Source organism: Gekko japonicus, unplaced genomic scaffold (genome assembly GCF_001447785.1).
Source record: "Gekko japonicus isolate JY-2015 unplaced genomic scaffold, Gekko_japonicus_V1.1 scaffold2000, whole genome shotgun sequence".
In the NCBI taxonomy this organism is placed as follows: Eukaryota; Metazoa; Chordata; class Lepidosauria; order Squamata; family Gekkonidae; genus Gekko; species Gekko japonicus.
The window spans coordinates 325,402-346,298 of record NW_015159775.1 but is presented as its reverse complement, the minus strand read 5'-3'; the positions used below and the strand labels follow the sequence as shown (position 1 = coordinate 346,298).

Here is a 20,897-nt window from a genome sequence, read left to right as displayed (position 1 = left end):
CTCCTCTGCGCCCAGCCATTAAATTCCGAGCATGGGATTCCCAGAGTAGGTCTGACTGAGCGGGCCGGGGGGGTGGGTCTACGGGGGACATAAGGACTTCGCAAACTGTGAATTGGTCCCCTTCGGATAAAACTGACTGGTCTATTTCTTCCGAAACTTTTCCTTTGCTCTCTTCCTCCTTTGGATTTGCAAATCCAGAACCTCCCAGCTGCGTTCAAGGGCAGCCTTATTGCTGGCAAGCAAGCAAAACAGCCATACAAAGATCACCAGGACAACCCTTTCCTTCCCAGCTGAGGACAGGAACTGTGTGCAACTCGGGGAACAGGAAAGGACGGGCCATGGGGATCTTGTCGGACACTGCTGCCGCCGGGCTGAGTCACTCTGGTGGTGTTGCTCAGACGGACTGCCACTTTTTAGCCACTGAGGGGGAGGTGCAAGAAGCAGAAATGGAAAAGGTAAGCAGGAGATTCAGTCTTGGGCAGTGTTCCCTCTAAGCTGAGTTGGTGTGAGCCAGCTCACAGTTTTTTAGCCTCCGGCTCACACATTTTTTGTCTCAGCTCAGGATGGACTGCTCCAGAGCAAATCAATTTATGCAGCAGCCAAATGGCTCGCTCACAACTTTTAATGCCAGTAGCTCACAAAGTAGAATTTTGGCTCACAAGACTCCACAGCTTAGAGGGAGCATTGGTCTTGGGGGGGTGCCTTCTTGGTGCCGCTGAAGAAGAAGAAATTGGATTTATCCCCCGCCCTTCACTACCAGAAGGAGTCTCAGAGCGGCTCACAATCTCTTTTCCCTTCCCCTCCCCACAACAGACACCCTATGTGATGTAGGAGGGGCTGAGGGAGCTCTTTCGGGAACGGCTCATGAGAGAACGGCTCGGAGAGAACTTGTGACTGACCCATGGTCACACCAGCGGCTGCATGTGGAGTGGGGAATCAAACCCGGTTCCCCCAGATTAGAATCCGCACTCCTAACCGCTACACCAAACTGGCTCTGGTTTTGTGGTGTCTCCTTGGCCATTTCCCTTTCACCTCCACACTTCCTTGAATGCCCAGAAACAGTGACCCTGTCTGATCCTCAGCCTTACCCATTGGTGGTGAGCTGTTTAGGCTGGCTGTGACCCCAATCCACATTCTGTTAGAATTTCTACGACCTGCCTCTGTTCTAGGGTTTCCCCCCTTTTGTACATATTTATGTATTTATTTAGGAGCTGCGGTGGCTCAAGTGGTTAAGACGCTGAACTGCAGGCTGTGGAAGGTCAGTTTTCAGCAGTTCAAGACCCGAGTTGCCGCATGACGGAGTGAGCTCCCGTCTCTAGTTCCAGCTCCTGCCAACCTAGCAGTTCGAAAGCAAGAAATTGCAAGTAGATAAATAGGTACCACTTCAGTGGGAAGGTCACAGCGTTCTGTGAGCCTCGGTGTTTAGTCATGCCGGCCACATGACCACGGAAACTTCTTCGGAGAGCACTGGCTCTTCGGCTTTGAAACGGAGATGAGCACCGCAACCCTAGAGTCGGACTCGACTGGCTTTCGAGCAAGGGAACCTTTACCTTTAACACCCAGTGTGGAGTCTCCTGCATTAGGGGGTGGCAAAAGTGAGTGAAGTTGAGAGCCCTTAAGCAATGCTCCCTCTAAGATGTGGAGTCTTGTGAGCAAAAATTCTACTTTGTGAGTTACTGCATTAAAGTTGTGAGCGAGCAATTTGGCTACTGCATAAATCTGTTTGCTCTGGAGCCATCCTTCCTGAGCTAAGACAAGTTGGAAGGAAAGCGGTCAGTGTGCAATTTTCTCCAGGGGGAACCCCAAAGCCGTATTTGGCCTCCCACTACCGATTCTTTGCAAGGATTCAGAGGGTTGCTGAGGGCGCCCTTCTCGGATCTTGCAGTCGACTTTTCTTGCTGCTCCTTGGCAAATATTTCCCACCAGAGAATCCCTTGGGGAAGGGCGGCTTGGTGCAGGGGCTGGTCTCAAGTCAGAGTTATCTTTGCGTAGGGAGAGAATTGACGGATGCAAACAAGCCATTGTGACCGTGGAGAACAGGAAGGCATTCGGCTGGCCCCTGTTTCCTTTGCTTACTCAAAACCCTGACCAATCCCCTTCCTTCATTCCCAAAATAACTGAGAAGGGGTGGGGTGGCTCGGTTGCTCTAAACAGATGGCGCAAGGAGGACAAGATGTGGCGCAAAGAGGGCAAGATGTGGGTCTGTGCCAGGCTGGCTTGGAGTTCTTTGGCACACCTCCTGGGCCACCAGCTCTCTGGATGAACTTGGCAGTGGCGATTGGTTTCAGCGGAGCCAATTCTATTTGCAAAGGAACACCAGGTTGTGCTTCAGGCCAAACTCTTTAGCAAGCCAAACAGAAAGTTGCCCAGGGGAGAGTTCTCTGTAATGACGAAGAAGAAGAGGAGGAGGAGGAGGAGATTGGATTTATTCTTTGCCCTTCCCTACCCGAAGGAGTCTCAGAGTGGTTTACAAACTCCTTTCCCTCTCCCTCCCCACAACAGACACCCTCTGAGGTAGGCGGGGCTGAGAGAGCTCTGACAGAAATGGCTCTTCTTCAAGAACAGCTCTTACCAGTACTACGGCTTGCCCAAGGTCATCCAGCAGCTGCGAGTGGAGGAGTGGGGAATCAAACCCGGTTCTCCCAGATTACAGTCCGCGCACTTAACCACTACACTTAAACTGGCTCTCCTCATTCTCATGCATAGCGTCGCCAACCTCCAGGTGGGGCCTGGAGATCTCCGGGGATTACAATTTCTCTCCAGTCTACAGAGAGCAGTCCCCCCTGGAGAAAATGGCTACTGTGAAGGGTGGACTTTATGGCATTGTACCCTACTGTGGTCCCTCCCCTCCCCTCCCCAAACCTTCCCCCCCAAGGCTCCCATCTCAAATCTCCAGGAATTTCCCAACCCAGAGCTGGCAATTCTTCTCGTACAATGTTGCTAGTTTTTGAGTACCTGTGTCTTTTGTCAGACATGTGGCCTGGAGCAAGAAGCTACTGATAATTTTACAGCCACCGTCGTGCAAATGCTGCGTCAGCTAGTTACTGTAGATCAGATGGCCATTAAAGGCACAAGAGCAGGTCAGCCAGGTGTAATGTATTCAATAGATGCCATTGAATGCATGATGTATGTGAAACATCTAATTGACTTGCCATGTTGAGCTTCGTCCTGGCCTAGGATCCAAATCCATCCAGTCGCATTGCTAGCCCAGGAAGCACCTAGCCAATCACTTTACAGCAAGCTCCCTGAGTGGGAACGTCCGTGATTGGTCCTTATATGAACAACCGTATTGGTTGGTATTTGTACAGTGGGTGTGGCTACATTAGCCGGGAGAGTTTAAAAGCAGGACAACTGCAATGTAAAAGCTGAACTGTTCTGTTCTGGCTATCAGATGTTGATCCGTGTTGGAGTTGTGTTCGAGTTGAAGAATAAAGTTGTGTTCTTGCCAAATCACTCTCCGACTTCTTTGTTAAGCCAGCAACTTAACACCAGGTGTTTCTGGTCACTTGGTAACCTGATCCTAGGGTGGGTAATTTCCCACTTGGGAAATACCTGGAGATTTGGGGGTGGAACCTGGAGAGGGACCTCAGCAGCCTATAATGCCATAGGGTGGGGTTTGGGGAGGGGAGGTATAATGCCATAGAGCCCACCTTCCAAGGCAGCCGTTTCCCCCAGGGAAACTTATCCCTATCACCTGGGAATCAGTTGTAATTCTGGGAGATCTCCTTGTAATTTTGTAAAGTTGTATTGAGAGTATGATGGACTTTTCCTTGTAATTTTGTAAGGTCTCATTCATTACACCACATGATCTTTACTAAATGTTCTAGTCACTCCTGTCACACCGTTTGTTGTTTATGGTATTTTCCTCATGGATACCTGTGGACCCCCCCTCGTGGTTCTTTCTTTTTTCCCACCTGGAGGTTGGTAACCCTAACACAAACAGACACACACATTCCAGCTTTGACAGGTATCCCATTAAAAGAGGCAACTGGGAAATTCCCAGCTATTGAGAGATCGTTTCCTTAACCATTAGTTGTCCTCTTTAGAACAAAGTCACTCATGGCTCTCTCAGAGCTGTTCTCTCATGAGTGGTTCTCGAGAGAGCTCTCTCAGCCCCACCTACCTCACAGGGGGTGCGGTCAGACGGAGTGCTGGGAGCGGTTTAAATTGTTCTGACCCTGATGCGGTCTTTTTTAACCTAGAGAATGGTGATCACACTCACCTCCTTGCTCCAGATCGCTGTGCTGTTGTTGTTTTTTCTCTCTCTGTTTGGGTATGCGCACAGGCAGCCATCTGTGGAACTAAAATTTCCGCGCCTGCGCAGAACAGCGATTTCCACTTCAACCCAACTGCTGTTAACACTTCCCTTTAAACTTTAAAGGAACACTTCCCTTTAAACGTTTACCGTTAAAAAATGGCGGGTGAAAAGCGGAAGCCTCGGGCAGCTTTCGAGCGGGGAGGGGATTTAAACCGGAAGTGGCTCGACACCGGAGGTGTGATCACACAGGGGGGAAATGTGGCTGGAACCGGAGAATCAGGAAAACACCACTTGGGGACCTGGTATCAAAATACTCCGGGTTAAAGCGGTTTTGAGCTGGAAAGCGACAACTGGGGACGGGAGGCAGATGTTGACCGTGTGATCACGCAGATGAAATCCGTTTCTGAGGCGGGCCGAAAGTGGACTAAACGGCCCATCTGAACGCACCCAGGGTGTCTGTTGTGGGGAGGGGAAGGGAAAGGAGTTTGTAAGCCACTCTGAGACTCCTTCTGGTAGTGGAGGGCAGGGTATAAATCCAAACTCCTCCTCCTTCTCCTCCTCCTCCTCTTCCTCCTCCTCCTCCTCCTCTTCTTCTTCCTCTTCCTCTCTCAACCCTTCGGGTAGTGAAGGGGGGTATAAATCCAATCTCCTCCTCCTCCTCCTCCTTTGTTCCTCCTTTTCCTGTGTATTTGTGACCACGCAGAGAGAGATTCCCAATTCCCATTGACCCCATCCGAACTCCTAAGTTCCCACTGAAGAAACTTTGTGGCCTTCCTAGGTGATTACTCCAGAATCCTTCTACCCCAGGAGGGATCACTCAGGAGGTGCTGGATGTGTGCAGCTCACTGTGCTCAGGACCACTCAGGTACATCTCTGGTTCTCCGTCAACCCACCCAAAAGTCCTGAGGTGCTCCGTGATTCTCTTCTTCCTTTATGGTCACCAGGGGGATGCGGAGCCTGCAGGTGAGAGATTCCAGGAAAAGGGCTCAGACGAGGAAGAGATCCTGCGCTACGAGCAGGACATCACGGAGCTGCTGCTCACCATCGCCAGCCTCCACGGCAAAATTGAACACCTGCAGCACCAGACGGGCAGGTAAGACCGTGGCCCGCCTTGTTTTTCCCTGGGATCACTTGTGGTAATTATTTCATGTTATACGTGCATGTTCCTTTCAATGGTTGGTAAGTGTCAGAAGAACCAGGGGGTGGAAGAGGGAGACGAGTGAGTGAGGTGATTGGTTGGTGACCGGGAGTGTGTGGGCGGAGCTAGGAAGTGTGTGTGGAGAGAGAGAAGGCAAAGTGGTCAGTCTGAAGTCCGCAGTCAGTAGCTGTCAGTTGTGGTCAATCTATACAGAGTCTGAGAAGCAGTCTTCTCATTAGAATCTCGCAGACATGCTGCGAAAGACATTAAGAGTCCGATCAGACGGCTCTTTAGATCCGCGCGAGGCACGATTGCCTCACGGATCTAAAGGTAATGTCCAGACACAAACATCTGCGAAATGTCCCTCTTCCGTGGGCATCCCGTTTTGCCGCGCTTCGGAGCCGTACTTAAAAGATACCACTTTAAATCTGGGGTTTTCGGTTACCTGCGGGACAACTGCGGACTTTCACCCGTCTGATCGTTCCACCAGCGCGCAATCCTCCCGTCGGGGTGGTCTGACGTCAGACCATCCTGAGCGGGCGCCATTTTAAAAAATATCTAAAAAACCACCGCGCGCCTCCTTCAACAAGGATGTGCTGTGACACCTATGCGCATGTGCAAAAAGTTTTTTTAAAATAACCCACCACACATGCCTCCTTCAGTGGACGCTATCTAGACAATCCACAATGGAGGCAGTGCGCGGTAAGGCGATTCACCAGGGGGCAGTGTTCCCTCTAAGCTGAGTTAGTGTGAGCTAGCTCACAGTTTTGTAGCCTCCGGCTCACACATTTTTGTCTTAGCTCAGGAAGGATGGCTCCAGAGCAAACTAATTGATACAGTAGCCAAATTGCTTGCTCACAACTTTAATGCCAGTAGCTCACAAAGTAGAATTTTTGCTCACAAGACTCCACAGCTTAGAGGGAACATTGCCAGGGGGATGTCTGGTCCTGCTACGATGGATTAAAAAGATCGGGATAAAAATCAAGATGGCATAATGACGGGATTAGCTGCCCGTCTGAACACACCCTAAGATTCTAAAGGAGGAAGAAAATATACTGGGGGGCATATTAGGCAAAATCTAAAACTGTCAGAGCAACTTAAACATCTTGGAACCAATACGCTTCTTTTACCAATGCACTTTCCAACTGGATTTTACTGTTTGTGAACTGGCAAAATTCAGTCGGAAAGTGCATTGAAAGCGGATTGAAAGTGGGTTATTTAGTGTGTGTGTGATCGCATTTCTGGTTGGTTCCGGACTTCGACAATCCTGATCCCGTTGCACGTTTATTGAATGCCCCCCCTCCTTGTCGATTCTATTGACTCCCTCTGCGTAAACCACCTTGGCTCCCCGTGAGAAAGACAGACTATTAACAATATAACATAAAATCAATCCATCGATCCATCTTGTTTTCATGAGCAGACTCGGGATTGGTTTATTCCTTAAATCTTCAGAATTTTTGAGCATTGCAATCTAAAATACATGAACGGGCTATGGTGATTCTTGTAGGCTGCATGAGATTGAAGTCCCTCGGAGGGGGGGTGGCACTTGGCCCAGAACAGAGGCTGAGATCTGGGGAGGGGGAAATCCCAGAGAACAGAAGCTGCTTAGTTCAAATAACTCTCCTTGTTCGCAGAGATGACGAGGAGTTTTCTGACCTGGGCTCGGAATACACAGCCAGCCTCCCCCGCTGCCCTCGGCCTTTCCCAAACTCGGTCCTGGCCCTGCCACCTCCGGCCCGCAGCATGGATGGTAAGAAGGGCTTGCGGAATCTGCAGTGAGACATGTTTCACTTATGTGACACTTGTTCCTCTGAGTGTGCAGAAAGGGCTCTGAGCAGGTTTTTAAAGTCGATCGATGGCAGAGAAAAGGCTGGATGAACGAAACATAGGCTGATTCTGCACCCACCGGTTTCCTCGTAGTTTTCCCACAGCCGCGTCGGAAGGTTAATCTCCCTCTGCACTGCATGCTGCTTCCACTTTCTTTGTTCATCGGGTTTGATGGTACCTTCTGCATAGATTCATGGCCATTCAGGGGTAGCTTCCCAGTCAGTATGGCTTTGCTGCGGGGGATCTGTATGTGGTTTCGAGCGGCACCTTTTCCTTCCTCCGCTTCCAATTCGAAGGGAACAATAAGCAGACCCCTTGTCATGGCTTCATTGATCTCCGTCAGTTCCCCTGCCCCTATTTCCCCCTCTGTACTTATCACTTCGCCATGAATTACTTGGCTCAGGCGGCTAATAACCGCTGAGGCAAGTACCGACACAGGAAAATCTGCATACCAATGCAGGAGCGAGCTTTGAAAGCAAAACAGATGGCAAGCTGACACTAGCCAGTGCAGAAACCAGGATTCGAGGCAATGCAGTGAAAACAGACATTCTGAAGCAAGGGGGAACCAAGTCAAGTGCTGAGAAGATGTGGAGTGAATGCCAGATGCAGAATGGACCGTAGAAACATAGAGCTGGGAGGGACCCAAGGGTCATCTAGTCCAATCTAGGGTTGCCAGTTCCCCTCTGGCCACCGGTGGGGAATTGGGGGGGGGGGGGGGGTTTTCTCTGTAGTCTGGAGATGAGCTGCAATTCCAAGGGGTCCCCAGGTAGAGATGTGAAGGCCCGGGAAAAAAACGGAAAAATTCGGAAAAAAAAACCAGTTTTTCCCCGTTTTTTTCCTGAAGCCTTTTTGTTTTTTTCCGAAAAATTGGAAAAATTGAAAAAAGAAAAGAAAAAAAATTGATTATGGAATGTTTTATTTTAACATGTTGAATAAAATATTTTAAGACAAGGTGTTCAAATGTTTTCCAAATCATTTCTAAAATATATATATATGGTATCAGATTGATCTAATTTCTGTGCACTGAGGACAAGCAAGTCCTAGGTTACAAACTGAACTCTCCAATGCAAGAACAAGATGGATTTCTTCCTTAAGGAGGTGCAATTGTCACAAGAAAAGAAAAAAGGTTTCAGCTTTGTTTTTGCATGTGGGTGGTTATTCTGTTTGTAATAATTGTTTGGATATACTATATTTTTAATATGCTAGTTGTGATAATTTCATGCCAAGTAAAAAATGTCCATAGTCATATTTTATGTTCCTGAAGTAACAGAATGAGTTTCAATCTAGAAAAGAAAAAAGAAGTGCTAATGTAGCATTTTTTTCAACTTTTCCAAAAATTTCTGTTTTTTTTCTGGAAATTTTACATCTCTAGTTGTCGGTGAGGCCCGAATATGATATCTCTGAAGCTCCTCCCTCATTAGTCTTCTCTAAGAGTTTAAAAATATTACCTCCTCCTGTGTTCTAGGCCATGCCGACCTCTTCCTTGATGTCCACAAAGCCATGACGTCTCTCGAGGACACCGTCTTATCCCACCGGCGTCGTATCCCAAGCTCAGAAGCTGAGCTGGAGGAGTACACCCGGGTGGCTGAGGTGGGCCCTTCGATATCCCTTTTGCTCCATTCTCTTCTTGGGGGTGTCTGTTAAGTACTGTCCGGTCGCTTCTGACTCATTGTGACCCTATGAATTAACGTGCTCCAAAATGTCCTGTCGTTAATAGCCTTTCTCAGGTCTCCCCAACTGAGGGCCATGGCCTCCTTGAATGAGTCCATCCATTTCATATTGGGTCTTCCTCTTTTCCTGCTGCCTTCAACTTTTCCTAGCATGATTGCCTTTCCCAGTGACTCTTGTCTTCCCATAATGTGACCAAAGCAGGGGTCATTTCCTGCAGGAGCGCACAGGAGCAGAGCTCTGGCAGTAAAGAGCCCAGGGGGCGGGCACATGCAACAAGCCCCACCCCCTGCTCCCAGCAGCCCTCAGTCACAGCAAGAAGCAGCTAGATGTTGCAGAGCTTCCCCCCCGGCTCCCCGGTCCAAAACAGTCCAGTGGCACCTTTAAGACCAAGTTTTATTCAGGTACAAGCTCTCCCTCCTCTGCAAGGACAGATCTTCACGTTCCCCCACCCCCCAAATAGCTAGCAATCCAAAACAGTCCAGTGGAGTCTGAGCGGTGGTTGTCAGGGGGTGTGACATATGCAAATGAGTTATGCTAATGAGTTCCTGCACCTCTTTTTCTACGAAATGACCCCTGGACCAAAGTATAATAGGCTCCTCAGGAAACAATCCATATACAAAAGAACCTCCTCAGGAAAGCTCCTCCATTAGCATGTTCACAGCCTGGGGAACTCCTACAAGATAATGACTCAGCCCTAACCCACCTTCTAGAGTAGATGTAAATTACCTGCCTACCATTTTTCTTCTCACCTTGACACAGAGAGTACTCCTTCTTTCTGTGTTATACCTCTGAGGATGCCAGTCACAGCTACTAGTGAAACGTCAGGTTCTACGATGCCAAGACCACGGCCACGCAACCCGGAAAATCTACAGCAACTTATGATAGCCTCAGTTTGGTCCTTTTAGCTTCTAGGGAGAGTTTAGGTGTGATTTGATCTAGAACCCACTTCTTGGGTGAGGGGAGGTTCGTTTGCCTCTGGTTTTTACCCAGATTATGACTGCATAGCCTGTTTTTGAGTCAGTTAATTGCCTCTGTCTGTCTGTTGCCTTCCTCTCCTGTTGACTTCCTGGGCATCTCTGGTTGTCCACTGTTGGAAGCCGGATACTGGGCTGGGCAGATCTGTGGCGTTCTTCTGATGTCCTTCCGTAGGCTTTCCTTAGCACATCCAACATTTACGTGTGTTTGCCAGAGCCTGGAACAAAGTCTACGGAAGTTCCAAGGAGATGACAAAGAGCCGCTTCCCCAGCTGCACAGCGAAGAGGAGGCGTTGGCGGCTGGACTGCCTCCAGAAGAGATGAGCAAGTACAAGAGAGAAGTGGCCCTGTACGAGCAGAGGAATGCGGCCCTGAGGGCATCTCTGGAAGGGAAGGACGAGGCCCTCCGCCAGTCAAAGACCGCCCTCGGTGCATACCAAGAAGAGCGGGATAAGCTTCAGAGAAAGGTGACTGCAGATAAATCCCCATCTCATTCAATTTGTTGTTGCAGTCAGGGCTCTAGTCGGGGGGGAGCTCTCAGGTACGGAGCTCCGGAAGAGAACCTCTAGGGGGCGGGGCGGTCACGTGGTGAAGCCCCGCCCCCTTCTTTACCCCGCCCTCTGCTTCGATCCTCATTCCGTTTGGGAATGAGGATGAAGCAGGAGGGTAAGTAGCCGGGCCTTCTGACACACTTCCGGTGATGTCAGGGGGTGTGGCCTTCTGTCACTTCCGGTGATGTCAGGGGGCGTGGCATATGCAAATAAGTTATGCTAATGAGTTATGCTAATGAGCTCCGGCAGCTCTTTTTCTACAACAAGACCCCTGGTTGCAGTTGTTCAGTTGTGCAGTTGAGTCCGACTCTTCGAGACCCCATGGACCACACCACACCAGGCCCTCCTGTCCTCTAGAGTGTGCTCAACTTCATATTCATTGCATCGGTAACATTGCCTAACCATCTCATCCTTTGCCATCCCCTTCTTCTGTTATCTTCAGTCTTTCCCAGTGTGCTGCCCCAGCCAGCGTTTAACTGTAGTTAAGTAGAACTGCCATATATCTTTAAGAGCAGTGGTCCCTGGGAATTGAAGTCTTTAGTTAGACATTCCACAGCATCTCTGTGACTGGCTGATTAACAGTCATTTCCGGCACAAAGAGGCCCGAGGATTCGAGTTTACAGCTCTCTTCCCCTGGCCTTTGTTCTCTTTAAACGGCAAGGAGGTGTGAATGCGCAATCCTTTTCACCATGAGCCAGTGAACTGAATTAGATTACAAAAGATCTGAACTTCACCAGTTGTTCAGGGTCTTCTCCACTGAGTGCTCCCTTCTCATTGGGTGGCCAAAGTACTTGAGCTGCAGCTTCAGGATCTGTCCTTCCAGGGAACAGTCGGGTTTGATTTCCTTTAGGATTGACTGATTGGATCTCCTCGCAGTCCAAAGGTACTGAGATCGAGGCAGCGTTTCAACAAGTGATTTCTTTATTCAGCTCAGGACACACAACAACAACAACAACAATACTTTCGATTTATTGATCGCTTTTTCCCACACACCTGCGGGCTCAGAGCGATTTACAGTTACTCATGACATTTGGACTAACAATATTCGTGGGGGATAGGGAAGACAACAGACAGCATTTTTAATTACACACACATTGTAGCTAGCCGGGGATTCATCTGCGAGCTGGATCAGTCGTGTTCCGACGGCATGTATTCTTGTCGGCTGGCTGATTATGCCAGGGCTTCTTCTTTTTTGGGGGTTATCCTGAATTTTTTTTTTTAAGTACCCAAGGGTACACTTTTATTATTTTTCTTTATACACTACAGACATATATAAAAAACAACAACATATAACTACCACCAACAAACATTAAACATATAGCAGGAGGCTTATTCCATCTTCTGTCCTTCAATTATCTATTTATTACATTTCAAATCTCATTATCTATTTTACTAGCTTATCTTTTCTGCGTACTCAGATTCCATCAGGTTATTACGCTTATATTATACCAGTCATAAAATCTCTTCCAAGTTTTTTTAAACGTCCATTCCATTCCAGCTCTCATCTCCATCGTCAATTTATCATTCTCAGCCGTTTCAAACAGCTTATTCACATATTCTTGTTTTGTTGGAGTCTCCATCGTTTTCCAGTATTTAGCATATGTTGGAAATATAAGAATAAGACTGGTTCATTCTATCATATGTGGTGGCTATGTGATGTTACAAAAAGGTTTTGGAGATGGGTACATGAAATAATGCAAAAAATGACAAGAACTAAGGTCCCATTTACTCCAGATATATTGTTATTGAATATATTTCCGAAAGACTTTGATAAAGCAGATAGGTATTTGACGTCAGGGCTTCTTGATGCCGCGCTGCCACACACTACCACCGCCTGGCCGACTCGCTGCACTGCAGGGATGCCGAAACAGATCTTTCAGCTTTCGATCTTGCCGCGCCACAGAAGTCACACTCGGCAGCTAACACCTTCCCAAAGGGAGTGGTGTGCCCACCCCCTTACGGGTGGCCCCCAATCTATCTACTTGCCGAAGCTTTCGAATCGCTGGGTAGACGATGAGCTAGGACAAGGCTTGGTTGCTCACACCAGCACGGGGCTAGAACTGACAAAGCTTGGCAGTTTAGATGTTATAGTTAAGCAGGGGGATTATCCCCTGCGCCACCGCTCCCTTATAGAACGATCCACTCATAGAACGATCCAACTTTATACATTCTGAACTAGCGAGGGCACCCCCCCCCGAGTACAGTAATGTCCAATCATGAGAGAGAGCTTAGGACCAATGGGATTTGTTCCTGCCAACGGTCAGGGTCTTTCCGGATTGGTCTGTCACGCTACAGCGACCGATCCAACTGCAGACTTTAGACTCCTAAGGGCATATGCAGCTTGTGTCTGAAGCTCTAGCTAGTTTACTTAGGCAATGCAATAAGCAAATACATAACAAAAGGACTCTCAAGAGTCTTCTCCAGCACCATAATCGGAAAGCATCTATTCTTTGGCGCTCGGCCTTCCTTATGGTCCAACTCTCGTTCAATTAGGGTACACATTTTCATCAATGAATTCATTAACTTTGCATACCTGGGACCATCATACCTGTCTCTCCCCCTATGAACCCCTCTTCTGATCAAGATCTCCTGGTGGTCCCTGGCCCGAGAGATGTCCACTTAGCCTCAACCAGAGCGAGGGCTTTTTCGGCCCTCGCCCCAGCCTGGTGGAACGTGCTCCCCCTTGAAATTAGGGCCCTATGGGACTTAGCACAGTTCCGCAGGGCCTGTAAAACAGAGCTGTTCCGCCAGGCCTTTGGTTGAGGTGGGGGACGTTCAATCTATTCAGCCTGTCCTGTCTGTGTTTGAGGACAGGACCGAGCACTGTGCTTGAGGACAAATGTAAAGAAAACAGTCGTGAGAGTCTGACCCACAGATCAAGCAGTCCACAAGACTTGCAAAGAAAAGGCTTTCTGTATATGATGGCCAAAAGCGCCACAACACAATACAATCAACAAATTCCTTCAAATCATAAGAAAATCCTAGTGTCAAAATACATCATCAACGTCGTCTCCAGATTACATAACAACAGGGCTATTTTTGGGCAGGAACGCACAGGAACGGAGTTCTGGCTGGCTTCCAAGTTGGCCACGCCCAGCAGGAACTCATTAGCATAATAGGCCACACCCAACAGCAGAAACTCATTAGGATTGGCTACATTAGGGGTGTGTGGCCTAACATGCAAAGGAGTTCCTGCTACAAAAAAGCCCTGGGTTTGGACAACAAACAAGGTAAACAGAATAACAAGCAAAAGGTGGGTGTGGCTGGATGAGCACACTTCTGGTAACATGGGGGTGTGGCCTAATATGCCAATGAGCTGTGCTGTCAGGGGTGTGGCCTAATATGTTAATGAGTTTCTGCTGTTGGGTGTGGCCTATTATGCTAATGAGTTCCTGCTGGGCTTTTTCTACAAAAAAAGCCCTGCATAACAACGTTTCAAAATTGGATCTTCCTCAGGGAATATCAGAGTAGTACGAAAGCTCTCTTGCTCGTGAAGTGCTTTACAAAAAGTCATGAAAGAGAATACATTCAGACGGGTCGCTGATCTCAAGAAGTATTCGGGCTCAAATGTGCTGCTAAGCTTCCAATGGATCCCAGGAGTCTTATTGTCAATTGTTTTTATGATATGCTGATTTTATGTTGTGAGCCACCCGGCGTGCCCGGCGTGCCCATGTCACTTCCGGGCGACGTGCACGTCGGGGTGGAGTTCCCCCCAGGGGGTAGGGCGGGGTATAAATTTAATAAATAAATAAGTTAAAACAAATACAAGGTGAAGATGGAGGTTCAGCTTGGTTATCATGGCCAACAGCCATTGGTCTACCTCTTCTCTTCCATAAATGTGTCTAGTCTGTTCTCGAAGCCAGCTAAGCCAGCAGCTTCCTCTTGTGGGTTCCATCAGCTAGTTTTGTATTGAGTGACGCAGGGTCTTGTCTGACATCTCCTGAATCCACTTGATAGGGCAGGGATTAGGAGCAGCGACGTGACGACATGTGCTCATGTGTCCTTGCAGGTCAAAGAGCTGCAGGATGCTCTCTCTACGCTCGAGAACCTTCCGGATGGATTTGCCGGCCCTGTTCAAGAAGGAGGGCCGTGGGGGTTTCAGGTGAGCACTGGGTATGTGTGGGTATTGTCATGAAAGATCCCCGTAGAGGGAAGCAGGGAAAAGCTGCAACTGAGGTGGCCGATAGCCCTGTCTATGGCTTCTTGCTGGTGCTGTAGAATTCACAGAATCATAGAATCATAGAATGTTAGAGTTGGAAGGGACCTTGCAGGTCATCTAGTCCAACCCCCTGCACTCTGCAGGAGCACAGCCAAAAAAATAGCTTTACAACATACCCGAAAGATGGTCGTCCAGCCTCCGCTTGAGAACGTCCGGCGAAGGAGCCTCCACCACCTTCTGAGGCAGTCCGTTCCACTGCTCGACCACTCTTACAGTTAGGAAGTTTCTCCTGATATTTAGCCGGTAAGGACTCCCTTGTAATTTCCACCCATTAGACCTAGTCTTGCAACCCCCGGAGCAAGAGAGAATAGATCATCTACATGACAGCCCTTCAGATGCTTGAAGACTGCAACCATGTCCCCTCAAAGCCTTCTCTTTCCCAGGCTAAACAGACCCAACTCTTTCAGCCTTTCCTCCTAAGACTTGGATTCCAACCCTCTCACCATCCTGGTTGCCCTCTTCTGGACACGCTCAAGCTTGTCAACGTCCTTCCTCAAATGGGGTGCCCAAACGTGGACACAGTACTCCAGGTGAGGCCTGACCATAGCAGAATAGAGCGGAACGACCACCTCCCGTGATCTGGACACAATACTTCTGTTCATGCATCCTAAGACTGCATTAGCTTTCTTCACAGCCACATCACACTGCAGGCTCATGTTTAGCTTGTGATTGACCAGAATTCCTTTCTGTCTTCCTCCTTGCTCTATTGTGCACGATGCAGTCGCTTGTATTCAGCATTAGGCTCGAACTAGACATTGTACCTGACATGGGTCAGGCCACTGGGGCCTGTCCCCACGCTCTATCACACAGAAGAACAGGTTGTCTTACCTTAACAGTGGTCCCTCGTTCCATTTGGGTCTGGAATGCTGCGGGGGGGAGACAAAGAGCTTCCAGCTTCCCTCCCCACACTGTTTTTGCCAGTGGAAATGGCCACGGGGGAGCTGTTTGCACCTTTCTGCTTGCACTTGTCCTAGAAAGGTTTCCCTTGCTCGAAAGCCAATCGAATCCGACTCTAGGGATGCGGTGCTCATTTCTGTTTCCAAGCCGAAGAGCCAACGCTGTCCGAAGACGTTTCCACGGTCATGTGGCCGGCATGACTGGATGCCGTGGTGTGCAGAACACTGTTACCTTCCCACCGAAGCGGTACCTATTTATCTACTTGCAATTTCTTGCTTTCGAACTGCTAGGTCGGCAGGAGCTGGGGCCAGTGATCCCTCTAAGCTGAGTTAGTGTGAGCTAGCTCACAGTTTTTTAGCCTCCAGCTCACAGATTTTTGTCTTAGCTCAGGAAAGATGGCTCCACAGCAGACTAAATTTATGCAGCAGGCAAATTGCTCGCTCGCAGCATTAATACCAGTTGCTCACAAAGTAGAAGTTTTGCTCACAAGCAGGGGTCATTTCCTGCAGGAGCGCACAGGAGTTGAGCTCCGGCAGTAAAGAGCCCAGGGGGTGAACACATGCAACAAGCCCCACCCCCTGCTCCCAGCAGCCCTCAGTCAGAGCAAGAAGCAGCCAGGTAAGTTGCAGAGCCCCCCCCGGCCCCCCAGTCCAAAACAGTCCAGTGGCACCTTTAAGACCAAGTTTTATTCAGGTACAAGCTCTCCCTCCTCTGCCAGGGCAGAGCTGCACGTACCGTCCCCCCAATGGCTAGCCAACCAAAACAGTCCAGTGGAGCCTGAGCGATGGGTGTTGCCTTCTTCTGACACACTTCCAGTGATGTCAGGGGGTGTGGCATATGCAAATGAGTTATGCTAATGAGTTATTCTAAGGAGCTCCTGCACCTCTTTTCCTACGAAATGACCCCTGCTCACAAGACTCCACAGCTGAGAGGGAGCATTGGATGGGACCAGAGACAGGAGCTCACTCCGTCATGTGGCACTAAGGCAAGGTAAAATACCCTATTCTTCCGTGTGACTGAAAGATCTGAAGAGCGCCCTTGTTCCAACCTGTGTAAGATGTAGCATCTGGTTTTAGCCATAGATCTCTGGCTCTGGTTAAAAATCATTCTGAATCAAATGGAAAGATATTCCCACAACTAGCAACTGGATTACTCCCTAAAGATAAGGAAAGGGAATAAACGTAACAGAACGATGTCTGTTTTCTCTGCAGGACTCAGCACACCGCAAGGCTCCCAGGAAACATTCGTTTCATTAAGGGTTGTGTAAGTGACCTTCCTAGCTGCTTCTGTCTCGTGGTGTTTCACAGGAGGGGGTATCTTTTAAGAGAACTCAACATGTCTCAGGATCTCTTGGGGGGACCTCCGGCTTTTGGGGTCCTCATCCTCCATGACACTGTCTAGTGGTCCCTCTAAGCTGTGGAGCAGGGGTCATCTCGTAGAAAAAGAGGTCCGGGAGCTCATGAGCATAACCCATTAGCATAACTTATTTGCATATGCCACACCCCCTGACAACACCGGAAGTGTGTCAGAAGGCAACACCCACCGCTCAGGCTCCACTGGACTGTTTTGGTTGGCTAGCCATTGGGGGGACGGTACGTGCAGCTCTGCCCTGGCAGAGGAGGGAGATTGTTTTGGATTGCTATCTATCCGTTTTGGATTGCTATCTATGGGAGGGGGCTGTGCAACATACCTGGCTGCTTCTTGCTCTGACTGAGGGCTGCTGGGAGCAGGGGGTGGGGCTTGTTGCATGTGCCCGCCCCCTGGGCTCTTTACTGCCGGAGCTCCGCTCCTGTGCGCTCCTGCAGGAAACGACCCCTGTTTATGAGCAAGAAAAGCTCATTGATAATCTTTTAGCCAATGTGGGCATGGCTTTTAGACTATTGATAATCTTTTAGCCAATGTGGGCATGGCTTTGAGGACGGTGTCAGCTTCATGGGAGAACACTTCCTTTGCATGTAGAAGCGTTTCTTTCCATGGTGTTTCCAGTTTTGAAGGGATCATTGCTGATACACAATATGTGTCTGCCCTCCTCAGGTTTGTTGAGAAGCTGAAATGCCTCAACCAACTTCTTTCAGCCACGCTGCTTTTTTTTTAGGAATGCAAGAGTGACTCAGAGAGCCTCAGCATGCTGCTGGGCCGCCGGGAGTCCGATACCACTGCCCTCTGCTTGGCTGTGCAGTACAGGTGAGGGTCCAGCTGGCGTTAACCTGCTCCCGGGCCCCATGTTAGCTGTCATCCTATAACTCTACACCCGGTAATTTCCCATAATGAAGAGCCAGTGCGGTGCCCTGGTTAAGAGGGTTGAAGTAGTAACTGGGAGACCCAGGTTCGAACCCCACTTGTGCTATGGAAGCCCACTGGGTGACCTTGGGCCAGTCACACATTTTCAGCCTTTCCTCCCTCACAGGATTCTTGTGAGAATAAAATGGAAGAGAGGGAAACACTGGGGAGAAAGGCGGGGTGCACATGAAATAAATAGGCAAAATCCCTCTGCTCTCCTTTGGGGAAAAGAAGAGAAGAAGAGATTGAATTTATACCCCGCCCTTCACTACCTGTTGAAGTCTCAGAGTGGCTTGCAATCCCTCCCCCTCCCCCTCCCCCACAACAGACACCCTGTGACTCGGTAGGTGGGGCTGAGAGATCTCTCTCGAGAACCGCCCTTGAGAGAACAGCTCTGAGAGAACTTATGACTGACCCAAGGTCATGCCAGCAGCTGCATGTGGAGGAGAGGGGAACCAAACACGGTTCTCCCAGATTAAAGTCCGCGCTCTTAACCACTACACCAAACTGCCTACGCCAAAGACAGCAGAGCAGGCATGTTTAACGTTTCTCTTTCGTCCTCTCCCTTTCTCTGGGATCTGTCAGTGAACGGTGCTTGGAAGCCCACGAGGTACTCTGGTCACTGACTGCAGCACAGCAGCATCCCTGGAAGGAATCAGCTGAGGATGGAGGCGTCCCCATGACAGGTCAGCTGACGAAGTTGAAGGGACACTTGACTGTCCTCAGGCATGCATTCGAGGATCGGACGGGTTTTACTTAATGGCCACATCTTCCTCCAGTGCAGGATGTTAGCCAAATTGCCTTAATTTCTTATCAATATAGGGGGGGGAGTTATGTTTATTAATTGGCACTAGGCAAATTAGGGAGCAAACACCGTTGTATACCGAGGTCCCACCTTTCCAGTAGTTACCAGTAATAGACACGGAGACTGTATTTAGTATAAATTGATGTCTTTTACTGTAAGATACTTATCATTCAAACACTACACAAATGCACACACTTTTATACAGAGTCTAGGAAAATAAAAATAGATAATAAGCACATTCGCATTAGCAGGGTATTAGTTCTTTGGGCAATAGTTACCTGTCCTTGCTGATAATAAGCACATTCGCATTAGCAGGGTATTCATTGTTTGGGCAATAGTTACTTGTCCTTGCTGATAATAAGCACATTCGCATTAGCAGGGTATTCGTTGTTTGGGCAATAGTTATCTGTCCTTGCTGATAACAAGCATATTCGCATTAGCAGGGTATTCGTTGTTTGGGCAATAGTTACCTGTCCTTGCTGACTGAATTTTTCCAATGGAAGAAGGGAGGGGAAGAATTAGATACGGGGAACGTGTTCTGAACTGGCAGAAACACGTTGGGACTCTTGCTGCAGACCAAGAGTCAACGATGGAGGGAGGGTATTGGGATACCAAGCTGGACGTAAGGGGGATAAAGCTTAGATAGGGGTCATAGTAGAGAGAGAGAGACCAGGTGGTCGGGTATCTCCTTTTATGAGGTGGCATGGGAGGGGCAGGTTGAGCTGGCCACATCCCCTTGTCCCACCTCCTGTTAGTCCGTCCCTGAAAACATACCTATTGGGTAGAGTGGGAGAAGGGAGGGGAGCTAGGGAGTGGTCAATATTGAGAACTAGTAACTTAGACGGGGGGACTGGCACCTGGATGAAGAGGAAATGAGTCATCGGGCTAGGGCCATTGTCTCTGGATGGTCCTAGCCGAGTCGTTGATGGGCGAGCAATTAGTCGCCAAGCAACTGTGTGTAGATCCTCTTGGTTACGTGCAGTTATGCAGGTAGACGGAGGAGGGGGGAGGGGGTTGCCTGCGTGTGTCAGAAGGAGCTCCTAATGGCGGTTGGGCGCTCTTTGTCCTTGTGCCTTGGCACGGCATGGCGTTATGCAGGCTAGGGAACTGGTCCATCTCACAACAGGTAAGTGGGCAGGTCACCTTGAAGAACCCCTGGAACAGCAACGCAAAAGGAAGGTTTTCTTCTCTCAGGTGTGCAGTATCATATTGGGTCACCATGCAGTACAGTCCCTTAAGCATACCTTTGCACAGTCCCTTTCATAAAATTTATGAGTAATAGTTCATAAGAGCACATTAAGTGCCTTGCAGGGCAACAAGGATGATGGGTCTGAGTGAGTGATCAATGCACATGTGCACAGCAGAATATACATTAGGCCACTGCTTATGGAAATATGGTTCACATGGACCTTCAACTAATAGGAGTTCTTTATTGTAAGGAACTCCATTCCAGGCAGGATAGAGTAGAGTAGTGTTTTCCAACCTGTGAGTTGGGACTAATGTTCCCTCTAAGCTGAGTCAGCGTGAGCTAGCTCACCGTTGGTTAGCCTCCGGCTCACACATTTTTGTCTTGGCTCAGGAAGGAGGGCTCCAGAACACACTAATTGATGCAGCCGCCAAATTGCTCACTCACCACTTTAATGCCGGTAGCTCGCAAAGTAGAATTGTTGCTCACAAGACTCCACAGCTTAGAGGGAGTATTTCTTAGGTCATCTGTCTGAGACAGCTTTCTCTGTCCATCTAGATTTCGCAGACAGGAGCCCTGGCTCTAAAGCAACATTCCCTCTAAGCTGAGTTAGTGTGAGCTAGCTCACAGTTTTCTTAGCCTCCGACTAACACATTTTTGTCTTCGCTCAGGAAGGAGGGCTCCCGAGCAAACTAATTTATGCAGCAGCCAAATGGCTCGCTCACAACTTTAATCCCAGTAGCTCACAGAGTAGAATTTTGCTCAGAAGACTCCACAGCTTAGAGGGAGCGTTGGTTGGGACCTGGCCTGTAGCTACAGTGAGACTATTGGGGGCTCTGCCCCCTTCCTTAAAGGGGGCAGCCCCCTTCTTTAAAAGCCCCCCGCTTCTACTCTAAAGCATTTAAAGGGATCCTTTAAATGCTTCTGAGAAGAAGCAGGGGTTGGCGCTTGCCCCCCTCTCCCTTGTGCAAGATGTAAATAATAATAATAATAATAATAATAATAATAATCATCATCATCATCATCATCTTTCAATTTATTGATCGCTCAATCCTTGCAGAGCTGCCGGCTCTGAGCGATTTACAGTTACT

General features: G+C 48.9%; 1 protein-coding gene across 1 annotated transcript in view; it reads left to right on the top strand.

The window, feature by feature from the left end:
• Positions 1-338: 338 nt before the first annotated feature.
• USHBP1 (Usher syndrome 1C binding protein 1) overlaps positions 339-20,897 on the top strand; it is a gene marked incomplete at its 3' end in the record, with an annotated part of 45,672 nt that continues 25,113 nt past the window's right edge. Inside the window, exons 1-8 of the mRNA XM_015406815.1 lie at positions 339-455; positions 5,203-5,351; positions 7,031-7,146; positions 8,689-8,813; positions 10,084-10,335; positions 14,429-14,521; positions 17,631-17,719; positions 18,401-18,501. Coding sequence (XP_015262301.1) covers positions 339-455; positions 5,203-5,351; positions 7,031-7,146; positions 8,689-8,813; positions 10,084-10,335; positions 14,429-14,521; positions 17,631-17,719; positions 18,401-18,501 — 1,042 coding nt within the window. The remainder of the gene's footprint in view (positions 456-5,202; positions 5,352-7,030; positions 7,147-8,688; positions 8,814-10,083; positions 10,336-14,428; positions 14,522-17,630; positions 17,720-18,400; positions 18,502-20,897) is intronic.